Here is a 26,894-nt window from a genome sequence, read left to right as displayed (position 1 = left end):
CCTAACGTTCTGCAGGTCTCCATCGCCCCTCGGACAAATGCTGCACTGGGCTTTGCTCAGATACTCCCAAGAGACCAGCACCTCTTCACCAAAGAGCAGCTGTTCGAGCGGATGTGCATGGCCCTGGGTGGCCGTGTGTCGGAGAGCATCTCCTTCAACAAAGTTACTTCTGGTGAGGCCCTGCAGGACCTGGCGTTCTCACAGTGCTTTTACGTCCATTATCCCTTCTGCATGTGGAGGAGGGCGGTGAATCTGATGGAAGGATCTGAATAATAGTAGGCTGCAAATATACTTTGAATTTCATTAAGTGATTTTTAAAAGATCTGTGGTCAAAGGAGATTTGGAACTAAGTAAGACTTTTTAAAGAAATTAATTACAAAAACATATGTAGACTATAAATGTATTTAATTGGTTAATTATTGGTAATTCAAACAACTTGACTGTTCTCAGCTGTTATTTCACTGGGACGTCCATAGAGCAGGTGGAAGACTGTTTCCTGCACGATCTCTGTGATATTGAGGTTCAGTGTTGACAGGTGTGTCTTGTGCACACCTGGACTTGTGCTGGAGAACTGGTGAAACGAGCGCAAATTATGCACTCTAAGTAGTTGTTTTTTAAACAAAGCATTTAAAAGTTTCCAGACTCTTAAGAAACAGTAACAGGATACAGTTGTCCCCTGAGGACTAAACATTTGCTGTCAGGCCCAGGTGTGTGCCAGTGGGGTCCCCAGGGTGCCCTGAACTCGGCATCGCCATCAGAGAAACCTTTTCTCGACATGCTCCAGGGGCACAGGATGACCTGAGGAAAGTCACTCGCATTGCCTACTCCATGGTGAAGCAGTTTGGGATGGCACCAACCATTGGGCCCATCTCCTTCCCTGAGGCTCAGGAGGGCCTTGCGGGCATTGGACGGCGCCCCTTCAGCCAGGGCCTCCAGCAGATGATGGACCACGTGAGTGCACAGCCCTCGCTGCCACACCTCCTGCTGGCCTCTGCTCCATCCTGCACCACAGTGGGGGTAGAGGACAGGTGTCCTGTGCTGGCGCTGCGCCCTCTGCCACGTGAGGACCAAAGCTCTGTTTAGAGGAGGTTCCCCACTGCACCGAGCTGAGCCCTGTTATGTGCCCCTACATCGTGGCTTTTTCTCCTGGCCTCTGTTGTCACTCTGACCTGTTGAGTGTGTGTTCTTGGATGAGGACCTGTGTGGCTCCTGATGAAACTGTAGATGATGGGAAACTGGGAAGAATATCAAATAAATACAACAAACGACAGAGCTAGTGGCCAGTGATCCCTGTGGCCAAAAGGGATGCACTGCATTGTCCTTGGGAGACTCAATCACGGCAGTGTTTGGCTCATCCTGGCGCAGCTCTAGTTGGCCTGGTACAGTAGCATATGAGGCAGCCGCGGGAATGGAGGACAGAAACAGGGTCCCTAGCCTCCAGGAGCTGGTGGGGTATCTGTGGGTGTGGAGGGCTGGTAGGCAGGCATCTGGAACTAGAGCATTTCCAGGGAAACTTGGCAGTTTACTTAGGTGATAGATGACGCTGTGAATAGTCGTCAGTTGTGCTCATTACAGACCTTTCATTTGCAGGAAGCTCGACTGCTGGTGGCTAAGGCCTACAGGCACACTGAGAAGGTGCTTCAGGACAATCTGGACAAGCTGCAGGCGGTGAGATTTGGTGTCTGACCTCCAGACACCTGCTTAACCATCCAGAAGTTGCGGGGAGGGTGCTGACCATCACTATGCTGTGCTGGCATAGCTGGTCACCCTTTCATGGAATACTTCAAATGTACACAGAACTTTAGAAAACAACGGAACCAATGTGTTCCACCCAACTGAAATCTAATATTTTCCATAAATTTTTTAGCATTTTATTATGAACATGCAAGTCAGTTCCTTCAATGTAGAAGAACATAATAAACCCTCCTGTACCCATTGTTTAGCATCAGCAGTTATTGTTTGGCCAGTTTTGTCTAATCTTTTCCAACTCAAACTTTTCCTGAAATTTAAAAATTAAATTTTAAAGTTTAGAATAGTTTTAAATCTACAAAAAAGTTGCAAATATAGTAGTTCCCTTAAACCCCACACCTGTTTTCTCTATTGTTAACATCTTCCATTAGTATGTTGCATTTTTAAAAACATAGTAAACCAATATTAATGTATTATTAACTAAGTCCACACTTATTCAGATTTCCTTAGCTTTTCTCTGTCCTATTCCTGTCTCCTCTCCCCCAATTACATTTAGTCATCACACCTCCTTAGGCTCTTCTTGGCTGGGACAGTTTCTCACTTTTTTTGTCACTGATGGCCAGCTGTGGCAGTGTTAGGACAGGTCCTATCTTCTTACAGTAAGACTAGGTGTTGGGATTGGGGTCACCTCTTGACCCCAGAGTCCTCTACTGTGTCCCTAGTAGAGGAGGGCAGCTCTTGGTTGATGGGCCATTGTTTCATTAATGTGAGGCTCTGCTAGCTTGGGAGTTGCATGTGTCGGGTCCTCCAAGTGTCGCCGTAGATCAGCAGCACCAGTTTCCCCAGGAGTTGTGGGCAGTGCAGAATCTCAGGCCCACCTGACCCACTGAACCAGAAACTGCCTTTAACAAAGTCCTTGGCATCACAAGTGCATTGTCACTGCTGCGCAACAGGACTCAGGCTCCTGGTGGGGGGCCAAGGATATCCTGCTTCAGTTTGCACTGGGTCGACTTACACTTCAGTAGGGTACAAGGCTTAGCAATATATTAGAGCAGCTACATAGAAGAAGCGGTCGCCCCAGTTTGGAGGTGACAGAAACCTGTCCAAGTGGCTTCAGCAGGGTTTCCTTGTAGTGGAGACTGAATGGTGATGGACTGCTAGTGCAGGACACTCAAGGTTCATTTAGCACATTTTCCACAACCTATCTAGAGAGGCAGAGGTTCTCTTCCGAAACTGTGAGGTCCTGTAGCTCTTAGCACCAGCATCTCTCTCCCTAAATTCCAGAGAGGAGTTTCTGCATTTTAGTCCCCCATCCTCATAGAGACACACATACCTTGTCTGGTGAAGGAAACCGAAGTTGCCCAAAATAAGCAGAGATTTGGAAGGGAAGCAGAAAATTAATGAGGCCGCAGCTGGGAAATCATCCCCCAAGGTTGAGACAGGGAATGATTCTTTGCTTGAGCTGGCTGCATGTGCTGCTTCCCTGGGAAAGTGGCCTGTTCAGGGGTGTCCCGCTCACAGATGCCCCTTCCTGGGAGACAGAGGGCCCCCTCCTTCTTAGTGCTCTGCTCTCAAAAGGCTCTTGTCTATGTCCTTGTCCTTCAGGACTCACACACTGCCCCTTGTTCCTCCTAGCTGGCGAATGCCCTACTGGAAAAGGAAGTGATAAACTATGAGGACATCGAGGCCCTCATCGGCCCACCGCCTCATGGACCCAAGAAGATGATCGCACCCCTGAGGTGGAGTGACGCTGAGAGGGAGAGGCAAGACACTGGAGAGGAGGAGGCGCCTCAGCAGCCACCTGTTCGAGGGGAGGAGCCGTCTTGGCCCAAATAGCTGAACCTTGTTAATGGTGCCCAGGAAGTGAACTCTACTTAGCTGTCCCCCAAGTTCCTTTTCACCTGAGACTTGGACCTCCTCTGGGCCCTTACTGGGCCCTGATGAAGGGCCTCTGAGATGTTGGTTTCTCTATCTGTGATTAGTAAAGTCTTTGCAGAGATGATTAGTTTTGCGTTTATATTGTTTTCCCCCAAGGGGCGGATTATCAGTGTTTCTTAAAGTTGTGAATGGAGGACTTCCCAGGTTTATGACACTGTCATTTTGTGGGTGCTGGGTGAATCAAGGGGCAGCGCAGCAGTCAGGCTCTGCACAACCTGTTCACGTTGGGGCTTGTGCACGGGCTCTTCCCAGCTCCTGTGACTTCATCAGCATGCTAACAGGATCCCGATGAAAGGACCCTCTGAGCCCATGTTCTCACTCATCAGTAGGGTTACAGAGATGGGGACAGGCACCAGTCTCTAGAGGATTAAAACACCGCCACCTACTGCCATTTGGATGGATATGCATGCGAACCTCTACTCAACTGGTCTGGTGGCACTGTGAGGAACACCTGACAACTATGGTGATACCTTAGGATGGAGAATCCATCTTTGTACCATGTGGCCAGTTCTGACCCAGAGGAGCTGTTGGGTTTGTCCTGGATCACAAGATTGTGTGCAGGTTATAATTTCAGCTATGAGATAACCAATCGAAGAGCCCCTTTTGTAGGAATGAATATAGGATAAAGGGCCCAGGACACCCCATCACTGCAAGACAGGCCAAGTGCATGTGGCTCCCTTCCCAGAGGATGTGCTACATGTACTCAGGTGTTCCCACCTGCGGCTTTCATCTCTTCTACCTTCCCTGTGTGGTGGCATTTGGAGCCATGGATTACGGATACTTCCTAACAGAATGGTTGTTTTTTCACTGCTCCCACACTCAAGTGTCCTAAGGAAACTCTTGCTGAGCTGATGGGTGGGTGGGTGCAGAGATGGTTACATACCTGAAGGTGGGCAGCTCTGGCATTTTGTGAAGACACTTTTGCCTTTGCCCCAGTTCCTTAAATTCATTTCCTTAGATAGGCATATAGGTAGGAGGGTTCTGATCTTTGCCCAAGGTCAGTATCCTTCGTAATCTCTAATGGTGGATATCGCCAAGTTCATCCCTTTTGTACTTTACCCATTAAAATGGCCCAGGTCTGTTTATCCTTTGGAAAATCATTTGCTGAGTGCCAGATGCTTAACCAGGAATGTAAATGGCATGAAAGGGGCTGCCTTGCTATAGTGGGGGAAGGTGCAGCTGGCTTCCCAGCACTCACTGGTGTGAGTGGGCTCACGGCCCCTCAGACGGGGGTTTTCTTTGTGTTGATTGACAGTTGTTTGCGGACTGGCTCCCTAATTGGTCATAAATTATGTCACCTCCCTGTCATGAGACACATGGCACTCGAGAAGAGTGCCAGGAGTTATACCTCCTCTGCTATTTCCTGCATGGATGAAGCTCACACCTCCTTTAAGAGGGTCCTAGAGGTGAAGAGGATTCAACAACAGCACGTGGTCCCTGCAGCAGCCACACCAAACCAGGCAACCTATGCACTTAACACTGGAACCAAAACCCTGACCCTCTGCCCTCTGATACAGTATGGCCTGATTGTAGCTTCTGGAACTGTCTTTGTCTGAGTTAGATGTGTGAAATCACCTCACTGATATAAACATGTTTCTTAAGTAAATATGTATATTTAACACAAAGAGCCTCAGAAGATCATTAAAGCATAAGAAAAAAACTTGTAGTTCTTAAATCATAATACAATTGTTCTTAATTCTGATTTATCCTCATAAATAAATTTTTTCATTTTGCTTTTTAAAAGTATTGAAGTGTAATTGACAAACATCAGGTTCATTATATTGTAATGATTCTGTATTACACAGTTAAAGAATTTTTTTTCTTGTGATTTTTAAGATATAATCTCTTAACTACTTTGAAACAAAACATGATTGATATTGTACTTCGTTATAAATTTCACTCATGTGTTTCTCATATTACAGAAATCTTTGAGTTAACCTATTTCTGATTTATGCATGAGCCATGATTTTGGAAAGCTGAGAGGCTGGATGGTTATGAGTTCTGTGATGAAGCACATTATCCTGTCCTTGTTACCAGGCTACTGCTTTTCCTAATTTAACCATCAGCCAATATTGACAAAATTAACATGCTAATTTTTGCAAAGTGCTATAGGGACGTGACTTTTTCCCCCTGAAAAAAAACCTATGAAATCAAGACTATGTGTCTGAAGGGATCCAGAAACTGCTGTTGACTGTCTTAGGCTGGATTTCTTTGAGGCTGACTCTCAAAGGACCAAATGGAGGAAGCCAGTCAGGTGCCGGTACGTAATGAGGCACAGCTATGAGTAACTGGGGCTCAGTCTAGGAAGGAAATTCTGAGAATGTGTGCAGAGCATAATATACACATCCAAAGGCCTCTTAGTTGAGTGTTGCTTCCGGGGGTATTAGCTAGCCCTTTCAGGCCTAAGCCCAGGACAAGAGCCCTTCAGCAGAGCTGTGACTGGAGTTTCTGTGCCAAGGGACAGAGACTATCCCTATACCTAAAGATTTTTAAAACCCTTGAGCCAAGAGCATTTGAGACCTTGCTCTCTGGCATTATGTCATCAGTTTGGCTCAAATAAACTCTTACGAAGAAAAAAGAAAAAAAAAACAAAACCTTGAGCCAGACAAGTCTTTTTATCGGGACTCCCTCACTTCAGTTCATAACAGTTCACTTTAAGCTTTCCCATTAGTCTTTCCCAACGGAAAAGCTAAGCATATTTTCAGCAAAATTTTCATACTGGAACTTTTTTTTTTTGCCTCACTAGTCTGCATAGTTTTCAAAGGAAGTAAGGTATTCAGTATTCAAGCATGAAAAGTTGGCTACGGCTTAGCTGTGTGCTGAAGAGCAAGGTCCTCAAATTACAACTGTACTTCTTACCACTAACTGGATACCGAGCAGTGTCTCTAATTTCAGACCTCCACCCAGTGACCCAGGACAGCATCTTAACCACCAGTAGCTGGAGCTCAAGTGGTGAGAGAGCAAATGAAGCTGCATGAGTCTATCTATGGGTCTATCCAGAAAGAGAAACTGGGAAAGGGGACAGGAATGTGTTTGAGATTAGAGCAAGATGTTGTGGTCCATGGTGGGATCACTGAAAGGGGTCTGAGAAACTTGTCAGAAAAGCAGGGCTGCTATTGCCCTCATTTCATAATTGAACACATATCTATTAAATGATAGAGTTTGAGCTTCCCCTGAAAGCTTAGTGCTTTCGTCCGAAAAGCTGTGTGTGTCTCATCTGTTACATATTTTCCTTCTCCCTGATCATAACCTTATAATTCTTCAGTGAGTCTCAACCTGATTTTTCTAACACCCATGGGTGTCTCAATAGTGCAGAAAACTTGATCAGTAACTTGTTTTCTCAGTGCAGGAAACAGTCCTCCAAATTTCTCGTTTTGTGTCATGAAATTCTTAAAATGTTGTTTTGCAGGGAGGAAGCTTGGTTAGTGTGAGGGTGGTAAAGAATTACTGGGATATAAAGGCTTACAGATAGTATGGTGTTGGCAAGTTCCCAAACTTGTCCTGGAGAACAGGAGACGCGCAGGGCACAAACTATGGATGTATGCCTCGTTACTTTATGTTTATGATGCTCATCTCAATGGAGGCAGTATGCACAGCGGGAAGTGTGACGTCTGCAGTCGGCCACGTGGATTCTCAGGGCCACCACTTACTACCGGCTTTTCCTACCTCGGAGAAGTTACCCGATTCGTCCCACAAGCAGAGGGGTTGTGCGATTCCATGTGAAAGTGCATGCGAAGTACCAGATGCCCGGAACCATTCAGAGTGGTCTAAAGAAAAAAACGTGTGTTCCGAATGGATGGGTGGGAACAAAAATTGGGACATGAAAGACGAGGCTTTAGGTGTTGGAGAAACGTAGGACCCGGCAACGCCAGGAATTCGCCCAAACCACCCTGCCACTGCTGTCCCCAGCCTGGGGCACTCCTCCTCAGTGTTCACGGAGCTCCACTGGCAACACCACGCCCTCCCAGGGGCCGCTAGGGCAACTGGGAGCGTAAGGCACGTCATTTCCGTGCTTCCCGGCTCTGATTGGTCACAACGCCCCGGTGCTTCTGATTGGCCGGGTCCACTGCCATCCCAGTGTGCTTTGCGGCCCCATTTCCTTTACGGTGGCCATTCTCCCACGGAGGAGGTGGGTATGCCGGAGTTCGGCGCGGGCTGAGGCAATCGAGTGCCATCGGGTTCCATCCGCCTCCACTGGCGTAGGGCTCACGCCGCAGTCGACGTTGGGCCGTAGCCGGGCTTGCTGGGCGGGCGTGGGACGCGGCATCCGGGCTGAGACCCGGCCCTGACCCGCTTTCCTCCTTAGGCCCGTAGGGAGCAGCCATGGCGCCCAGCCGAAATGGCATGATCCTGAAGCCCCACTTCCACAAGGACTGGCAGCGGCGTGTAGCCACGTGGTTTAACCAGCCGGCGCGGAAGATCCGCAGGTGAGGGGCGCGTGGAGAGCACGGCCAGGTGGTGACAGTGTCCGGAATGCAAATTCACTTAAACCCTTTTCCATGTGATAACCGTGCAGCACTTTCAGCTCCACGGAGCCGGTATTATAACGTGGTTGGGGGTGGGGGCCGCTGACCGCGGTCTCCGTGCCCTCGCTGTGGCATAAGGCAGTAGACGACGCGCCGGAGTGGTGGGGTCGGCCTTGGGGTGTGGTAACTACCACTTGGCTTCTGTTTGCTCAGACGCAAGGCCCGGCAAGCAAAAGCGCGCCGCATCGCCCCTCGCCCTGCATCTGGACCGATCCGGCCCATCGTGAGATGCCCCACCGTTAGGTACCATACCAAAGTACGAGCCGGCAGGGGCTTCAGTTTGGAGGAGTTAAGAGTGAGTATTCACAAAACCGCGTTATCAGACACGCATAAATTTTGCTTCCTGGGCTCATGGTCAAATGATGACATTCTCCGGAATCGCTGTACTTGCCTTGATGAAAGTACATTTGAACCCTTTTCCATCTGACGACTGAGCGCTTTCGTTAGGATATGGAGATTAGAGGCACCTTGGGGTTTCATTTGTGTCTCTCTTTGGGGCAGGTGGCCGGCATCCACAAGAAGGTAGCCCGGACTATTGGGATCTCGGTAGATCCGAGGAGGCGGAACAAGTCCACGGAGTCCCTGCAGGCTAATGTGCAGCGCCTGAAGGAGTACCGCTCCAAGCTAATCCTCTTCCCCAGGAAGCCCTCAGCCCCCAAGAAGGGAGACAGCTCTGTGAGTACAGTGCTCCCAGCTCCTGGGGGTGGAGGGATGGGAATGGTAAAGGTTGTGGCAGTCTCAGGCTGCCCAACCCCACCAGTGTGGCTTTTCTTGGTTTAGGTGTAAATAGTGTCTGTCTCTGTCCAGCTGGGGTGAGAGGGAAAATATTTACTTGCATTCTTTACCTCTCAAAACTTGGTCTTCATGTATAGGCAATAGAAAATTGATAACAAGAAAGTTCCTAAGAATACACAAATTGTCAAAACTGCCAAGATTTACTGTTATGCTCCTCAAACGTGTTCTTTTTCTTTCATGGTCATGGTAAAAAGCTGTTTGACAAGGAGCTAGCTTTTTTACGTTGAAAAATTTTGTTCCTCCAAATGCTTAATATACAAAACAATCTTTAGAACAACGTTGGCAGTGTCCATCAGTGCAGGGTTCTTGGGAGTTGGGTTGGGGCGTGGGTCTATGTTCTGGTTGACATTTTGCTCTACCTGCATCCCTGGTTCATACATAGGTGCTCTTTTCCATCTGTCTCTGTCTTTGTCAGCTAGAAAGAACAGGAATCTGGTGACATTCACATAGGCCAACCAAATACGTGCTTGCAGTTGCAAGCATCTGTCCCTTCCAAGCACACAGTCACCCAATGAGGGTGTGGGGCAGGCTTAGAGGGTTATAAGCTTGGAGCCCTTAGGGAAATGAGCTGAGCCCAGGTGACTTTTCCTTATTAACAAACAGGCTGAAGAACTCAAATTGGCTACCCAGCTGACAGGACCAGTCATGCCCATACGGAATGTAAGTAGAGGTGTTGGGAGGGTACACAAGTTAATGTATACTGGATTGGGGTTTGCCTCGAAGGGAGTAAAGGGTAGCAAGAACATCCTGCATTCTTAACATATGGACCCCTTCAGGGAAGGTCTTGTCCTCACTTTTGGGTTAGCTTTGGGGATCCTCCCTAGTCACTCCTCTCTGCTGAGTTTTTTCCTTTTCCTTGCTATTTGGGAAAGCCCAGGTCACAGGCATCCCTCAGGGTCTATTTGGTGATTCTGGAACCTGCCCATCAAGTGACTGGGCCCTTGAGGTTCCTCTGGGAGAGGGAAAGTAAGTCCCAAACCCCTCCCCACCTTTGTTCAGATTTTGCATTGTCCTCAAGAACAGGACCCCACCCACATTTCTCATGTCTAAGGCAGTTTTTTCTGTCTCTGCTCTAAGTTTGGAGCTGTTTCTAAATTGAGGGAGGATTTTATCAGCTCTCTTCCTTGGTATCCTCTGTGTAGCCTTTCAGCATTACTTGATCTCCCTGCAACGCTTCTCCGGATTCTGCTGACAGTTGGGTCTTGGGCCTCATCACAGGCCTCACTGCAGGCAAAGGTTTTGACCCCTTTTGCTTCTTCTAGGTCTACAAGAAGGAGAAAGCCAGGGTTATCACAGAGGAGGAGAAGAACTTCAAGGCATTTGCCAGTCTTCGTATGGCCCGTGCCAATGCCCGGCTCTTTGGCATCCGGGCAAAAAGGGCCAAGGAAGCAGCAGAACAGGATGTTGAAAAGAAAAAATAAAGTACTGTTGGCAGTTTGTGATAAAGTGCAGTCTCCGTGACATCCGTTTGTATAAGGAATGTGGTTGCGGGGCTGGGAGGGGATGGGGGTGTTCTGCATAGCAGCCTGAGACTGGATTACATCCTCCTTTCTGCATCTTAGGACTACTCGGTTAGTTGATTAACTTAACAGCATTCTGTGGAGAGGTTATAAATCCTAATTTACGAATAGAGCTGCATTTTTTAACCAGAATTGTTTTCCAGTTATTTTAGCATCTCTCGTCTTAGGACCTCAGCCTTGCTTTATTCACACCTAGATTCTTCCTGGCCTGTCTGTAGCCCTTCACCCAAACTTCTAAGGTGCAAGTGCTCTGGGGCAGAAGACTGGCTTCTGTCCCTTCAAGCCATTCTGCCTTCTTGGCCAGGAAGTTTCAACCAGGGCTCCTCCACTTCTGGCCTCAGCGAGGATGGACCCCAGCTAAATGGTCTCCTCATGTGTGAGCACTGTTTTGTCTGTGTCCCTGATGGAAGCATGGTGCCTGAGTTTCTTTGAATCGAGAGTCAGGTTCAAAGTTAGATGCTCAGATAAGGCAGTGTTGTCGCTTGAGAAGCAGCCTTAAAGATAGTCTTGTGTTGAATGTGTATATTTTGTGTGGACCCTCTCCCTGCAGGTGCAAATTTATGTCATGGCTGATGTGTATTCCTGTACTTAACAGCTGTTAGAATTTGGAGGGCTACTAAACATCTAAAATGAATAGTTTAAGGTACTGATTTTGGTGTAAATTGTGTCCTATATAAAGGTCAACTGAGGTGGAGGTGTGGGAATTTGAACCTAAGCTGTGTTCCTGGCAATCTGAAAGATGTGGAAGGGCTGCCTCTGGATGATGGCCTGATGATACTGGTTCCATTTGTTTTGTGCTTGGGCACCTGGTGAGTTAGAATAACTTACCCGGAGCAGGTGGCTCTGCCCTTCTACCAGAACCCTTGCTGTTGTCTTCACTGGTCAGGAGCACAGGGACCTCCAGATGTGTGTATAGGCAGAGGGCCCCACTGCACTAGCACCGAGTTCCTTCCTTCCCTTAGACATGACATCCACCTTTAGTCACCTCTGCACACACTCTGTCTACCTTCCATTGTTGTGCCACTGAGTTCTCAGGCCGTGGGTGAGGGACCCATGTTTTAGGACCCTGTTAACACTTGGCCCTTTGTCTACACTTCTGTGAAACAGCTCTCTGCCCATGCTTAGCAGTGGTAGTATTACAGTGTCATGCTGAGTAAGCTGCTTCTCCTGGCTCTTCTCCCTTTCCATCCTTCGTTCTGTGCAGCAAGTATTCAGGTAACAGGGACAGGCTCTGGCCCCCCCAACAGGTAAGCTAGATGAGCCATCTGGTGGAGCCATCCAGGATATAGGCCTGATCCTGCGTACTGCGTGGGAATGCTCTTGGTGCGTTTATAGGTTTATTTTAATGTCATCCAGGACTGGCCCAAGTTTGTTGTGTGAGCCTGTACAGGAAATGACAGGGATTGGGCAGGCAGCAGTGAGGTTGAGGAAGGCTGCATGAAGGCAGAGCTAGAGTCCTGGAGGGTAGATATTGCTGATCAGCCTCAGAATCCCCAAATTCATGCTCAGTCCCCTGGTTGAATCCCAAGGGTTGTGACCTTGCATCTGGGGAACAATGAAAAACAGATTAAGACAAAATGTGTGTACTTAGTAGAGATGTGATTCTTTCAAGGGAGTTGGGGGGCCTTCCCTATGGCTACCTGTATGTCTGACTGTCAGCCCGAAGGCAGCACTGCTAGGGCAATGGGGTCCTTTGTCCACTAATCATCCCCCCTGGCGCTGGGGTAGCAGGATTCTAGGATGATCCTGGGATTCTGCCCCTGGAGTATAGGCTGGGATTTCTCCATGAGTGTGGGCAAAACTGACGAGAAGAGCAGCCGTGGTTCCCTGAAGGCAGAGGTGCTGCAGGCTTTGAGGGAGCCACAAAGCAGCAAGGACGCAACTTCAATTCTTTCACTGCAAGGAACTGAATTCTGCCACCAACCAAGACCTCTGATGTGATGACCCCTGAGCAGAGAAGCCTGCATGCTGTGTCACATGCCTGCAGGTTTTAGCCAACTGTAATTAGTTATGTAGCATAGAAAACTAACCCAAGTACATGTAGTGATTCCTTATCCCTTTCTACAGCTGGATAGTATCCATCAGTGAGTGTGCATTCTTTAGCCATCTCCTCTAGATGCACTTGGCAGGGGTCTGATACATAGTAAAAGGATTATCTACCATGAACAGGTGGAATTCCCAGAGTACAAGGAAGTTTGAATGTGTGAAAGTTAAATAACAGATCACAGAAAAAGAAGGGAGAAAAAGCCACATCATTATCTTGATTCAGAAAAAACACTTGACAAAATTCAACACCTTTTCATGATAAAAACACAACAAACTAGGAATAGAAGGTAACTACCTCTAGATACTAAAGGTCATATGTGAAAGACCCACAGCTAACATCATACTCAATAGTGATAGACTGAAAGGTTTCCTCTAAGATTAGGACCAAATCAAGAATGCTTACTTTCACCATATCTCTTCAACATAGTACTGAAAGTCCTAGCCAGAGCCAGTAGGCAAGAAAAAGAAAAAGCATCTAAATTTAAAAGGAAGAAGTAGAGTTCTCTGCAAACAGCATGATCTTACATGTAGAAAGGCCTAAAGATTTCATTTAAAAACTAGCGCTAATAAATTCAGCAAAGTTGCAGGATACAAAGTCAACACACAAAAGTCAGTTTTAGTCGTATACATTAACTGTGAACAGCCCAGAAAGGAAATTCAGAAAATTCCATTCATATTAGCATGAAAAAGAATAAATATGTAGAAATAAACTAAAACTTGAAGGCAAGACTTGTACACCAAAAACTTCAAAATGTTGCTGAAAGAAGACAAATAGAAAGATAACCTGTATTTATGGATTGGAAGACCTAATATTGTTGAGATGACAATACTACCAAAAGCAATCTACAGATTCAACACAATCTCTGTCAAAATCTCAATGATGTTTTTTGAAGCAATGGAAAAATTTATTCTAAAATTATATGGAATCTCAAGGGACCCTGAATAGCCAAAATCTTGAAGAAAAGTTGGAGGTCTCACATTTCCTGATTTCAAAATTTACTACAGTTATAGTATTCGACAGTGTGGTACTGGTATGAAGATAAGACATATAGAACAATAGAATAAAATAGTACAGGAATAAACTCTCACATATATGGGCAGATTATTTTCAACAAGAGTGCCAAGGCCATTCAATGGGGAAAGAGGTAGAAATAAAGATAAAGTAATAAATTATGAAAGAATACTGATAAATTTGATTTCTTTTGGAAAAAAAAAATGGCTAGAAAATATCAAGAAAAACGAAACAATAACCCAAATAAACCAAGTCAACAGTCAATCCCTAAAAAAGCTACAACCCCATATACAGGTGTGATAGCCAAACATTTCTAAAATGTGAAACCCTGAAGGTAATGAATGGTTCTCTAGAAATTAAAATTATCTTGAGAAACAGAAAACTTGAACTGACTGATGACCCTAGAAAAATTTAAAAACTGTCAAAAGGATATATTTAAAAGAGAGGCCCAATCCAGATGGTTTCATGGAGAGTCCTTTAATTTCTGCTCTAAAATAGTCACACCTACGTAAAGAATTTATTGTAGTTTTGTGATTTATTGTTTAAACCTTTAAATGATCCATTGGGAGTATATTTTGATTTAAGGAATGACGTGAGAATACCTGTCTCTGCTGATTCTGTCTTACCATGATTCTTGTTCTTTCTCTTCATGAGTGAACCCAGGCACCAGGCCAGGTATGTCTGCATCCTCCTAACCCAAGGCTGCTGTTTGTGAGTGGAAGTCACGTGAGCCATCACACCACCCATTTCATGAACGGTCTAAACCGTGATACCCTGAATTAGGAGTCAAGACTCAAGAATTGAAAGAGATATTTATACACTAATATTCACAGCAGCATTATTAACAGCCTATAGTAGAAATATCCCAAGTGTCCATTTATAAACAAAATGTGGTATATGCATATGATGGAACATTTTTCAGCCTTAAAAAGGAAGGAAATTCTAACACATGCTGCAACATGAATGGACCTTGAGGACACTATGGTGAGATAGGCCAGTCACAAAAAGACAAATACTATATAATTCCACTTATGAGGAGTTGTTAGAGTAGTCAAATTCATAGAGCCAGAAATAGAATTGTGTTTCCAAGGATTTGGGGGAGTACAGAGTCTAGAGTCTCAGTTTCACTAGATAAAAAGAGTTCTAGAGAATATAACACTATTAAACCGTATATTAAAAATAGTTAAAATGGTAAAATTTATATTTTGCCAGAACTGAGAAAACAGCAGGTGTATAACCTGCATGATTAACAGGATTAGGGAGCTGCATATTCCACCAGCTCCCCCTCCACACACATGATTGCCCCTACTCCAAACACTCGAGCGTCCTGGCAGGGAGTTCAAGCAGCCACAGCTCCCCACCCTAACATCCTCCAACAGGCTCGTGGGGAAAGAGGTGTCCATAAGTTTACACTACACCCCACAGCCTCGGAGGAAAGGCCCGGTCTGTGTCCAAGTTTCACCCTCCAAGTGTGCTTTAATTTGCCTTCTTAATGGCCGGGTGACCATTAAGAAGTCTCTTCTATCTCCGCCTCCAGCACCCCTTTTACCCATTTTAAGTGTACAATTTAATTTTTTTTCAGCAAATGAGTTGTGCAAACCTCACCGCAATCCAGTTTTAGAATTTTCATCGCCCCCCCCTTAGCCTTCCCACGCCCCAGGATCCTCACCTATAAATGGAGATAACATGAGCCTAGCACATAACAGGCCACTAACAAATTCTACTTGTTATTATTACATTTTTTGATGATGGCCTCCTTCAAGATTTCTCTTCTCCCTCCCGCAAACTCGGAGTAGACCAGGTAGTGCCGGCAAGTGCAGAGCAACGATTAGTGGCGGGGAGGTGGGGCAGCGCTGGAGAAGGCTCCGCCCACCCGCTCTGCCCACCGTCCCGCCCCCACCCCCTGCGATCGCGGAATCGGGCCTCTTTCGGCGCCCTGACTGCGTCCGGCGGCGCGGCTCCGGGTTAGATTGGTGACGCCTGGCTGATACGGGCGCCTGCGCAGTGGGGAGGGCCGCGTTCGCGCCGCTGGGCAGCGGGAGGTAACTCGCTGTGTGGACCAGAGTGCGGTCGCGGTTGCTCAACTCGGACCCCGCAGCATGGCGGAGGAGGAGCTGGAGGCGCTGCGGAAGCAGAGGCTGGCAGAGTTGCAGGCGAAGCACGGGGTGAGCACGCCCGCCAGGCCCATCGCCTGCGGGGCGCCGCCCTCGCCCGGGGTGGAGGGCGCGGCTCCAGGAGGAGGCTGTAGGCGTCGCGGCCGGTGCTCAGGCCCCTGGCCGAGGACCCCCGCCGATGCTTCGGCCTCCGAGGCTGTCTTGGGCCTCTCTCCATCGGATGGGGGCTCAGGCAGCAAGCCGAACACGTGCTGCCCCGGCCGGGTCCGGCTCCCGGCCTCTCCGGGGTAGCAGGTCGGCTCTCCTCAGAAGTTGGCCTCGTCCGGTCCGGCATCGTCCAGAGCGGAATGTTCAGCTCCTCGGGTCTCCGTGCCTTTAGCTTTGGGATCTAGCCTGATTCGGCTGCTGTTCCAGCTGAATTATTTTCTAGAATTCAGTTGTTCTGCCTCAAGTAGTTGCCAAACATTTGTTGAGGGATTGTAGAGTGTCGGGTGCTGAGGATACAGCGGGGAATATCCAATCCCCTGTGACAGAGTTGACAGTCTCGGGAGGGGCCAACACTAAACACTAACCCCATAGGTGAAATACTCAAGTAATGACTATATTGTTAAGAATGGGAGAGGACCGTACAAGGATTGGAGCGTGACCGTCTCCAAGGAAGCGCCATTTAAATCATCAGCGTCCCCAATACAGCAGCACATTTTTTCCGCCCAGAAATTATTTTTACCTCGTAAAATACGGTTTCATTGTACAGAGACTCTCCTACCTAATGGTTGTTTGTATTCGAAAACATTCTATTAGATTATGACTTTAGAAGGTTATCAAAACATTGTAGTAAGTGGAAACTCCCATTGACTTCTGGGAGACCCAGCCTTTAATTATTTGATAATAATTTGATCTCTACCACTGCAGTAGCCGATTCGGTATCAGAAACAGAATAGTTCCAATTTTCTCTGTAAAGTTACTCAACTGAAAGATAAAATTTTTTTTCAGGATCCTGGCGATGCAGCACAACAGGAAGCAAAGCACAGGTATGGGCCGGAACTCTGAACTTGTTGAAGGATAATTTCACCAAATTTTTTTGTTTTACACTTTAGTTATTCGTTTGTGAATCGTAAAGTTTTTCTTGACATAGTGATTTTTTAAACTATCAGGGTATCTTTGTTATCAACTTGTTAAATGTGTGGAACCCTACAGCACTTATTACCTTGTTAATACAATTATTGGTTGATGTTTCTCTGATAAACTAGGATTACCTTAAAATGAGCATAACAATAGGTCTACCTCATAGAGATGTTGAGGGTTGCATGGATCCAGTGCCTCATAATTTAGTAAGTGCTAGGTAAATACTAACTTTATATTCTTTTAATTTTATCCCAGCACAAGGCAGAACACATCACACATGGCGTATTTATTGAATGAGTAGTTACCCCATCATGCTACCTTTTTTCCTAATTGTGAAAAAAATACATAACATAAAAGTTACTGTAATAACCGTTTTTAAGTGTATACTTCAGTCATGTTAACTACATACTTATTGTGCAATAGAACTTTTTCATCTTGCAAACAAACTATTTATTGAACAACTCCCCATTTTCTCCTCCCTCCATCATGCTGCCTTTTAATTTACACAGCAAATATTTATTGAGCACTTGATTTAGGTCAGACACCATGCTGGGTGTATAGAAATAGGTAAGGCAGAGAAGGTTTTTGTCCTTATGTGGCTTATTTTAGTGGCAGAAGACAGATGGTAAGCACTTGGGATAGTGCTATGAAGAAAATAAAACCACGAATTTCATTAATTCTGAAGTGTACATTTTTCCACGTATTAACATATCTGAAATTGGTATGGGTCTCATAATTGATCATTGTTGTCCTAGATTCTTTCAGAGAGGATTTATTTTTGCTTCTGCCTTCACTTGGGCACATTCTCAATCTGAGATGTCTTAAATTCTCTCGTCGAGGTTCTCCCCCTCCCTCCACCTTGGTAGTGTGAATTCAGACAGCAAACCTATAAGACTAAAGCTTGAAGTTCAAATTCTCAGAGGAATTTTTTTCTTCCTCCACTTAGGGCAAAGTCTGATGCATGCATCCTTACTTGCTGTCCCTTTCTGCATGGTAAACATTTCTTGTTTATCTTGTACTGTGGATGCTGCTCTTTGATGCCTCAGCTTTGAGTTGGGGATCTCTTATTAGAGTTCTCATGTACGGTGTTTTTTTGTTCTTAGAGGTACATAACACTATGGTTCATCTTACAATTAATAGCATTTTAAATTCAGTGAAATATAGTAACAGTAGTTTATGGCAGGGTTGAAGTACTCGGGCGCGATAAGGTATGGCTTTGCAAGTGTTCATGAACCATATGGGGACAGTTAGTGAGCACAGCCACCCCCAGGTTCCCCTCAGTTCAGCCAAAAATATCTCTGCTTTTGTCTGTGTTGTATATTAAGTTCCTTGAAGGACTTCACTTTAAAAACATTGCTGCTACTTAAAAGTTTGAAACCACTGTCCTTGGAATATGAACTAGTTCCTACTTATATAGGTAGGAAGATTCAAAGATAGTTGCAGAGTTATAATTTCACCCTCTCCCACCCAAAAAATAGAACTGAGAGTCTCAAAACATGGGATCTGGGTCTGGCTTGGCCACAAATACCTATGTTTCCGTAACATAGCTTATTTAGGTCTTGGTTTCTTCATCTCTTAAGATAATTGCATGGATTAATCATTTGGTCTTTCTCATTGCAAGAAATCTCTACAAATTTCTAGCACTCTCCCACACTAGATACCAAATAAATGTTGGTAATGGTGGTTGAACTGAAACTACCCTGAATTGTGAATATGTAAAGTTTTACCTTTCAACCTGGTAGGTTTACACCTATACAATATACAATATAAAGCTGGCTTTTGAAGACAAGAGTAGACTCTTCTATAACAATAGCTGCTACCATCCAGACAGCACCTACTATAGTGCAGTCTATGTATGCAGTGGGCTTCCATCCTGGGAAATGTATTGAGTGAGTTACATTTTTGTATATTCAATAGGAATGCTGACAGCTTAGTTCTAATTTTGCTTGACCTGTTTTTATTGTAGGGAAGCAGAAATGAGAAACAGCATCCTAGCCCAAGTTCTGGATCAGTCAGCCCGGGCCCGGTGTAAGCATCTTCAGTTACCTTTAAGTTATCTCCATAAGATTGGCTTGGGTTAATTGAATAAGGAGATATATATGAAATTAATACTCTCTCTAGAGTAAATATTTGTTTAACCTAAAACCACTTAAGATACAGATATTTGTGAGAAATGTGAAGTTTATAAACCTAAAGAAATATACTTAAATTATTAAAAGCAGCTCAGTCCTCACCTACCAGGGAGATGATCTCCAAGTGCTTATTAGGTAAAATTTTAGGAAACAACTCCTAAGTCAATCCAAAAATGTTGCTGGTAGTTGATGTGGGTGATGGAGGCATGGGGATGTATTGCATTCTGTTTTAGTTCATAATTTTTAATAAGAAAACCATGAAGAAAAAAAATGAGCCCATTGGAATGAACTAGTATCTTTTGTATTGTAACTTGAAGTCCAGCTTAGAAGAGGCAGCCTTGGATTTATCTCTACAATTATATGTGTAGTAATGTATAACTTGTTTTCCAGAGGGCAATTGTTCATTATTTTAAAAAGTCATGGGGCTTAGAACCTGAGGACCCAAGTTTAATCTTGGCTTTGCCACCCCTTCTGTGTGGCCTTGACTGAGATTGACATGGCTGAACTTTAGTTTCCCATTTTTAAGAGAGGTAACAATACCTTCAGCCATACCTTCTTTGCTAGTCTCCAGTCATAAATAAGTCCATGAAGTGCTTTGGAAATGTTGGTTCTTAGTTTTAAGGTATAATATAAGTACATTTAGTTTTTATGCCTTTTTGTATACTTACTTTTTTTTTTTTATTTTTAGTAAGTAACTTAGCACTTGTTAAGCCTGAAAAAACTAAAGCAGTAGAGAATTACCTCATACAGATGGCAAGATATGGACAACTAAGTGGGAAGGTAAGCTTGGACTGCCTTGAGGCAGTTTTACCTATTGCTACCTACTTTATCAAAACATATCTTCAAAAGGTCACTTTCATCTTCTGGTTGCAGAATTCTTGTTGACTATTTCAAAGAAGCAATTTTTAAAGGAGAAAATAGTTATATATCCCATAAATCCTAAAAGATAATTAATTGCCTTCGCTAAAATCCTGCTTCTTTCCTGACATTGCTGTGCAACCTTGGTGTCTGTGTGACTGTTAGGGTCAGCTGGCTTAAATTGCTCCTACACTGAAACAAGGTTTCTCAATAATACTAATTAAAATACTACCAATGTAGGTAGATGTTAAGCTTATTTTGCAAATGAGGCGGTGCTAAAATTCCTGGTCATTACGTGCATTGCTGTAATACCATGGGGTATATTCTGGCAAGCCTGACTTTCCTTCAAGATCCAGACGCGCCCCATCTGTACTGGGAAGCCCTCTGCTGCCACCACAGCCTGCAGGGATCAATTCTGCCCTAAACTCCTTACACTAAGAATGTGTGTGGAAGAGACAATGACTGGTTCATCTCTTTTGAGTGACTTATTTCCTGCATAAGCTTCTCAGGGGCAGAGGTGATATGTCTATCCCTGAACTTAACAGAGTGGTGTAGGTGGTTGTCTTTGCTACCGGTGATAAATGTGTTCTTAAATGCCTGTTAACTTTGGATTTTTCTGAGGAAGCTAATTGATGGATACCCCTCCCCTGCAATGAGGACTAGCAGAGCAAATTTTATTTGAAATTTAAACCACTATAGGCATACCTTGGAGATATTGTGGATTTGGTTCCAGACAGCTACAATAAAGTGAGTTGTAATCTTTTTGCTGGTGGAGGGTCTTCGATTTGCCCTCACTTAAAAAAAAGAAAAATGCAATACCTGTGGAGCATAGTAAAGTGAAGCACAGTGGAAGGAAGTATGCCTGCAGTTAGAACTGGTGGTTTCAACTTACTGCCCCACCTCTCCTTCCTTCTTGGCCTCTACCCCATACCCTAGAAAGATGAAAACGTTTCAATCTGCTGAGGTAAATTCTTTGTTTAAAAAAAGTACTGTTTTTCTTTCTGCTTATCCTAGGTAACAGAACAAGGTTTAATAGAAATCCTTGAAAAAGTAAGCCAACAAACAGAAAAGAAAACCACAGTTAAAGTAAGTTTCCCCAAGTGTACATGGCAAAAGAAAAAAGATTGATATTTTAAATGATGTGTTGAATATACATCTGTTGTATCAAAACCTGTTTTAGCCCATACACGTTTCCATTTTGTAACACACGGAAGTTTGGGGAGAAAGGTTGCATGTATTGAGGGTCTAATTTTTAAGGCTCTTCTGTTTTCGTTCCCCCTCCCCTTAGATGTAAAACACTAAGTTGTTTTGAAGACCGAAAAATGTCTTGCTGTAGTGGGTAGAAATATTTCTTCTCAGAAAATCTAAGTTATGCTTTATTAAACACATAATGACACTTGTTTAATTTCCCCCCTAGTTCAACAGAAGAAAAGTAATGGATTCTGATGAAGACGATGATTATTGAATTTAAGATGCTTAGACACTGGAACTTAATGGAACAGTTCTAGGACAGATAATACTTGGCAGAAGTTAAGATTTGATTGAATGTTTACTTTATTGTCTATATGCCTTTAGAAAAATAAACTTGTTACGTAAAATAAAACAATGTGGGGAAAGTGGTTTTAGTACTGCAGCTGAATGACAGAAGATCTGCATTTTGCATTTTTTCCTTTCCTGCCCAAAGCTTTTAAATGTGTAGCAGCATGAATATATCCTTTGTAATTATGACAGTGTTAGGTAGAAAAATGGCCTTAGCAGAAATAGAAGCTGCTTGAGCAGTCTTCAGTAAGAAGAAAATAGCATCCAGTAACATCATGGGAGTTAAAACCCACTGATTAAGCTGCACCAACTTTAATATCTAACATCTAATCTTTCCAAGGCATAGGTTCTGACAGCAGGTAAGCTCTTTTTCTTCCTGCAGATAGTACTTTCATTTAAGAAAATATGTAGCTTTGGTTTCATATATAATCTGCTTTTCAGTGGCATTGAGATACATTAAATTATCTAACAAATATTACCCCTATCCAAAAAACCTCTATAGAGCGATACTTCCATTGAAAAGAATTCCCAAAATAAGCAGGGCATACTAGTAACAATATTTCAAAAATGATAAACATGTTTGTAAGAGAAATGACTTCTCATGAGTAAAATCCAGTTGAGATGGTTTGACAAAATTAAAACATTTCGGTAGAAAATTCTGGGTTTTTCACTGATAAAGTTGCAGGTAACTTTAAAGCAAATGTCATCTCATATTGTGCTTTACTCCCACTAGGTTCTGAAACCTTTGCTCGTAAATTTAAATCATAAATTTAACTCTCAAGGGAGTTGTTCGGTATAATCTTTTAGATATTTTAGTCCTGTGAGACCCAGTCCAGGAGGAAGTTACAACATTTAATGAGTTGAGTAGGAACAGTAGCAGAAAAGTGATGGGAAATATTGTTTAAGTGCTTTAGCTAATATACTGCTGAGGTATGTTTAAACTATATTTGAGACTTTACTGTATTTGAGAGTTTGAGACTTGAAATTTGTAAATAGTGAATGAAAAAGTGTTGGAATTAAGTGTCTAGCATTCCTGAGTGAACAAATGAATAAGAACCATTAAGAACATCAAAATTTTTTTAAAGGAACAATTACATAGTCAAAATAAGTTTTGAACAAGGATTTTGAAAAAAATCGCAGTTACAGGTAAATTTTGCTTTAGGTCTCATTTACATAAAAATGCTGGAGGGAGACTAGACAATTTTCAGCAAATCTGGTTACTTGCTTTCTTGCCTAATGGCAACTATGGATGTGACTGTGTAAAGATTGTCACTCTCCTGTCCTTCAGAGATACTTCAGAATGGAAAGTGGTTCTGTATACGAGGATAGAAGTTCTTGAAGGCAACAGAGGTGGAGTACTTTCCGTCCAGGGAGTGGCGAGTGGTTATTCCAAACTTTTTAATTTAACCAACAATACTTCGAACCAATTTCTGAGTTGTCAAATTACGTTTAGTTTTAAGTGGGAAAGCATTGGAGAAGAAAACAAGTGTTTTTAAAACTACTTGAGATAAATCACTTCAGATGGCTAACCCTGCTGATTACCAGGGTAGCTTAAGAGAAAACTCCTCCGTTAAGATTGAAAGTCCCATTCAGGGTATTTATATCTCCAGATGAAGGGTACACCAAGCTGGAAACTGCCAGTTCAGATGACACCGCCAGTCACTGCCAATTGGGCCTCGACACCAGCTGTGATAGCATAAGCAAATTGGCCCCCTTCTCTGAACCTGTTTCGTCATGTGATGATTCTGTCAGCCAGGGCAATTGTTAAATTTAAATAGGGGAATACACAGAAGTATATAATTTCAAAATTGTGTTGCGCCGTCCAAAAAATTGGGTGGCATCACTGCATCATGGAAATGGCTGTGCCGATAAACTGCATAAGATATAGATTCTTAATTAGCAACTCAAGTTGTTTTGTTCAAAAGTGAAAAGGCTGATGAATAAATTGTCAAAGCATCAGTGCTCATTTCCTGTTTGGGCTAAGAACCTGTAGTATATTCATTTTGTTCTGATTTTAAAAGAAAACTTTGAGAGCCCTAGGCTAGGTGTCTGGTGTATTGTCAGCCCTGGTCAGGGGAGACTGGTAATAATCTCTGAATGATCTAGTTTGCATGTTTCAGTCACACACACATCGTTTCAGTCACGCACACACCTGCAACTGAAAAATAAAATGTATATCCGTCCAATGGAGGAAGATTATAGTAGAGTGGCTTAGAAACAAAGATCTCCATAGCAAAATGTTAACTAAAAAAGTAAACCATGACACTCTGAAGAATCATAAAGTTTACTGTTTCTTTTCCATCATTTGGCACATACCCAAGGCACATTAGAAAATTAGAAATCATAAATTACTTTGTAGAAAAATAATCAGCCCCTCCCTTCTATACATACACAGTATTTCTAAGAACATGCACAAAACTTTTCCCTATTACAAAGTTATTTCAAAATGTACTCAGGACAAACCCATGGTTGTGGCTTTAGACCAATTAATAACATAAAAAAATAAGGGTATAATCTATAGAAATTCATAAAAAGGAACAAATGGCAATAAATTCTAACTTAAAGTAACTTTGACCTGGTTTGTGCTGTAAGTTTTAAATCTGAATCAAAAGACTAAAAAAAGATGTGCCAAATCCACGCTCTAGTTTAGTTGCCATCCTTCAGGTGGGATATCTAAGGGACGATTTTTAACGGAAAGGGATGTTTCCAAAGACACCGCTACAGATGCCTGTGTGCGGTGACCAAATACCTGTACTTGCTTTGTTGTAAGGAAAGTACATGCAACTTTGCCCACATACATAGTGCAGTGCAGGCCATATGTGTCCTTTTCACTAAAGTGAATAAAACGGCATTTAGCATCTTTGGGTTAAAGTGTTGCTTTGCAAAAGGAACATTTCTCAGGTCCTATTTTCTTCATTCATATGTGACATTTCTGCCCGGGCTCCACAGTACTATGAAACCTAAATTCTCTTCAGCTCATCCCAGATGAAGGAATTCTTTTAGCTCATGGTTTGTAAATTTATACACATCACAGAGGTTTAGCACCTTTTAGGAGGAGGAGGTCAGAATCTGGTGATGAAACCTCTTACTGTAACTAAGGAACCCTAATGCTTAAGAAGAAACATACATCTGGGTCTTCAGGATCTGGACACCACTGGAATTTTCATCCATTCCTTTTCAAGTGTATTCATTAGCTTGAAGAAGAAAGAGATGGCAGTCATTTTCTTTGTTGCATTCTTCCAGCCACAGAAAAGCTTCAGGAACTTTCTGCTTTCCTCTCAAGCCAAATAGCACATTTAGTTCTACTCTGTACTCATGCTTGGCATCTTCTTGTTAAGGTCTCACTTCCTGGCAGCAAATTTAATTCCTTATTACTGTTAAGACTGGGAAATACTAGCCTCTTGGGGAGTGGTTAGGTTGCCAGCAGTCTCTGGGCCCCTAGGTACAACTGCCTCATCGACAGTGTGTCTACGCAGCATTCGCCTGTTTCCAGGAGCTGTCTGTTTCAGTCCAGGCCTCTTGGGCTGATCACCATCTCCTTTGTCAGCAGTCTGAGATCTGCTCTGGTCTGACTGGTCCTTCTGTTTCTGTATGATTCGTTGCCTCCCAGGCTAAACAGAAAGTTCAGTTCAAATAGTTGACATGTGCACACTGTCACAACAACCAGCACAACAGCTACCCTTGAGTACCATCTAATGTGCTCAGTACTTTCCAGGCATAATTTCAACTCTTTTCACATCCCTGTGGTGACAGTCTGACATGTACATGCTCCAGGTGTCAGACACAGCATAAATGCTTTGTGTTTTCACATTTAATCTTTACAACTTTAACAAGTGTGTACCATGATTATCTCATTGTCTCCATCCTACAGCTGAGGAAACTTGATCAGCAAAGTTAAGCAATCTGCCTAAAGACCCATAAGAAGGGAAAAGTTAGCACCTGATTGAACCTAGGCAGATTTTAAAGTTTGCAGGTTTCCCACCCAGCATCAGGGCTATTAGCAGAGTTGTGAAAGATTATGAAATCAAAATTAGGCATGTTAACAAAAATTACTTTAATTCTCTAAAACAAAGGTTGAGAACATCTGTATGTATATTTGTTCCAACAAGTCTATGCCACACATGCTATAAATGCAACTTTTCATCAATAGTCATATCAATAAGCAGAAATAAGAAAAGTCATGTTCCTGAGAAGAGTCACCTAATTGCACCACAAAATGTAAAGCAGGCTTCTTTTAATAATTGAGTGATTAAATAGGAAGACGGCCACATACAGAATTGTCTATGTGAGCGACTTCATGCCACATTTAGAGAATTTTACCCCTCTGTATACAAACTTGTTTTCTTCCTTACATTAGTGATTAACACATTAGTGAATTTGCTTAGATAGTGAAATTTGAGATATCTCACTAAGTGCACACCATGAACTAGTGTCTTCGCACGTGTATAACTATTTTCTAGTTTTTCCTCACTTCCCTTTCTCAGTTTAGAAATGTATTTTTAAATGTAACAATAAATGAAGTCTGTACTCTTGACTGTCCTAAAGAACTCGTTTTAATTGTTATCAACTCTTAGTGAAGAAAATAATGAAACGTGTTTACCATAGTTTTGAAAAAGCCAAGCTTTAAAAAATATGATTATAACTCAGTATTTAATAACTCACCTCACGTAAAGAATCTTCAGTAAAATTAGGAACACTTCTATCTCTTGCCATGATCTCCCTTGAAGTCCTTCCCCTGAAATCCAAAACAAACTAATACTTAGCGTTTGGGACAGTGATGCGAAACGCCGCGGTTGGCCACGAGGTGGCAGCATTTGATGAGTGCAGATTTGTCTATAATCCATTCAAGAGTCACACATATCCTGCTTCTGTTATAAGGATAGGGTCAAAAGCACAGAAATCAACTCAAATTTTATACTCACTTAAACTGACCAACTGAGTGGACAAAGTAAAACTGTCTTGTAAAAGGTTCACTTGGTAGATCATACATTTTTGAGTTCCCTGAAGATAAAAGAATAAACATCTGAAAACTTCTAAAATAGTTTAAGAATTGTTTTAAAGTTACAGTATAGATGCAACCTTTCAGTTTTCTTAGTTGAACAATATTTTGAAAATTAAAAACTGCATTTGCTTAAAGAAACATTAGTAAAGATTTATTATTATGTGGACCCCCTATGAAACAGATAAATCCTTAATATACTGATATTCCCCAGCCACAGCCAATTACAGTGAGATAGCCTCCAGATATATCAGTGGGTTTATTCACATTATTGCATTGCAAAATCATATCATAATAATAAAAAAAAAAAGACCCCATCTAAACTATAACAACAATAAAAGGAGAAAATACTTTAGCCCCACCCCTGTTTGGCAACTGCTTTTTTAATTACCATCAACCAAAATATTCTTTAAAGGTAGCATTTACCCTGATGTCCAGGAAATGCTTAGAAAAGGCTTGGCTGTGGAACATGAGGCGTGGAAGAAAAAAACAGAGGTAGCGCCTCTTCAGCTGGTGAGCGGAGGCCTAACCTTCAAGGTAATGCTGAGAGACACCATCACAACCAACCAGAAAATTAGTATCAAAAAACCCTGATAAATGA

At 43.2% G+C, this 26,894-nt stretch overlaps 4 protein-coding genes and 1 non-coding gene across 8 annotated transcripts in view; 4 read left to right on the top strand and 1 right to left on the bottom strand.

Moving 5' to 3' along the window:
* Nucleotides 1–3,691, top strand: part of SPG7 (SPG7 matrix AAA peptidase subunit, paraplegin) — a 28,686-nt gene extending 24,995 nt beyond the window's left edge. Inside the window, exons 14-17 of the mRNA XM_039888626.1 lie at nt 16–172; nt 785–951; nt 1,591–1,668; nt 3,325–3,691. Coding sequence (XP_039744560.1) covers nt 16–172; nt 785–951; nt 1,591–1,668; nt 3,325–3,525 — 603 coding nt within the window. The 3' untranslated portion in view covers nt 3,526–3,691. The remainder of the gene's footprint in view (nt 1–15; nt 173–784; nt 952–1,590; nt 1,669–3,324) is intronic.
* A 3,946-nt stretch (nt 3,692–7,637) lies between these two features.
* On the top strand, nt 7,638–10,394 carry RPL13 (ribosomal protein L13). Its single transcript, XM_039888623.1, has 6 exons — nt 7,638–7,756; nt 7,934–8,054; nt 8,307–8,448; nt 8,655–8,828; nt 9,552–9,608; nt 10,211–10,394. The coding sequence occupies exons 2-6, from the start codon at nt 7,951–7,953 to the stop codon at nt 10,367–10,369; spliced, it is 636 nt and encodes a 211-aa protein (XP_039744557.1). The 5' UTR covers nt 7,638–7,756; nt 7,934–7,950; the 3' UTR covers nt 10,370–10,394.
* Nucleotides 8,514–8,598, top strand: LOC120581102 (small nucleolar RNA MBII-202). Its single transcript, XR_005647153.1, has one exon. It is a non-coding gene; the product is annotated as a small nucleolar RNA MBII-202 (small nucleolar RNA).
* A 5,118-nt stretch (nt 10,395–15,512) lies between the features above and the next one.
* PDCD5 (programmed cell death 5) lies at nt 15,513–21,995 on the top strand. The gene is made up of 6 exons (XM_039888625.1): nt 15,513–15,691; nt 16,634–16,671; nt 18,732–18,793; nt 19,586–19,677; nt 20,770–20,841; nt 21,173–21,995. Exons 1-6 carry the CDS (start codon nt 15,626–15,628, stop codon nt 21,218–21,220), a joined length of 378 nt encoding a protein of 125 aa, XP_039744559.1. The 5' UTR covers nt 15,513–15,625; the 3' UTR covers nt 21,221–21,995.
* A 1,564-nt stretch (nt 21,996–23,559) lies between these two features.
* ANKRD27 (ankyrin repeat domain 27) overlaps nt 23,560–26,894 on the bottom strand; it is a 49,316-nt gene continuing 45,981 nt past the window's right edge. For all 4 annotated transcript variants that reach the window (XM_039888614.1, XM_039888616.1, XM_039888613.1 and 1 more), the window contains 3 exons: nt 26,217–26,295; nt 25,957–26,029; nt 23,560–24,905 (listed from right to left, as the gene is read on the bottom strand). In XM_039888614.1, coding sequence (XP_039744548.1) covers nt 24,672–24,905; nt 25,957–26,029; nt 26,217–26,295 — 386 coding nt within the window. In that variant the 3' untranslated portion in view covers nt 23,560–24,671. The remainder of the gene's footprint in view (nt 24,906–25,956; nt 26,030–26,216; nt 26,296–26,894) is intronic.

Source organism: Pteropus medius, unplaced genomic scaffold (genome assembly GCF_902729225.1).
Source record: "Pteropus medius unplaced genomic scaffold, Ma_sr-lr_union100, whole genome shotgun sequence".
NCBI lineage: Eukaryota > Metazoa > Chordata > Mammalia > Chiroptera > Pteropodidae > Pteropus > Pteropus medius.
The sequence above is the reverse complement of the archived record's forward strand: the minus strand, read 5'-3'. Positions and strand labels throughout refer to the sequence as shown.

Excerpts from the sequence above, each read along its gene's own strand:
- RPL13 (XM_039888623.1), top strand. The coding sequence starts at position 7,951 with ATGGCGCCCAGCCGAAATGGCATGATCCTGAAGCCCCACTTCCACAAG. Across the intron at positions 8,055-8,306 it reads CCGGCGCGGAAGATCCGCAG|ACGCAAGGCCCGGCAAGCAA; the intron begins GTGAGGGGCGCG and ends CTGTTTGCTCAG. Across the intron at positions 9,609-10,210 it reads CAGTCATGCCCATACGGAAT|GTCTACAAGAAGGAGAAAGC; the intron begins GTAAGTAGAGGT and ends TGCTTCTTCTAG.
- PDCD5 (XM_039888625.1), top strand. The coding sequence starts at position 15,626 with ATGGCGGAGGAGGAGCTGGAGGCGCTGCGGAAGCAGAGGCTGGCAGAG. Across the intron at positions 19,678-20,769 it reads ATGGACAACTAAGTGGGAAG|GTAACAGAACAAGGTTTAAT; the intron begins GTAAGCTTGGAC and ends TGCTTATCCTAG. Across the intron at positions 20,842-21,172 it reads AAAAGAAAACCACAGTTAAA|TTCAACAGAAGAAAAGTAAT; the intron begins GTAAGTTTCCCC and ends TTTCCCCCCTAG.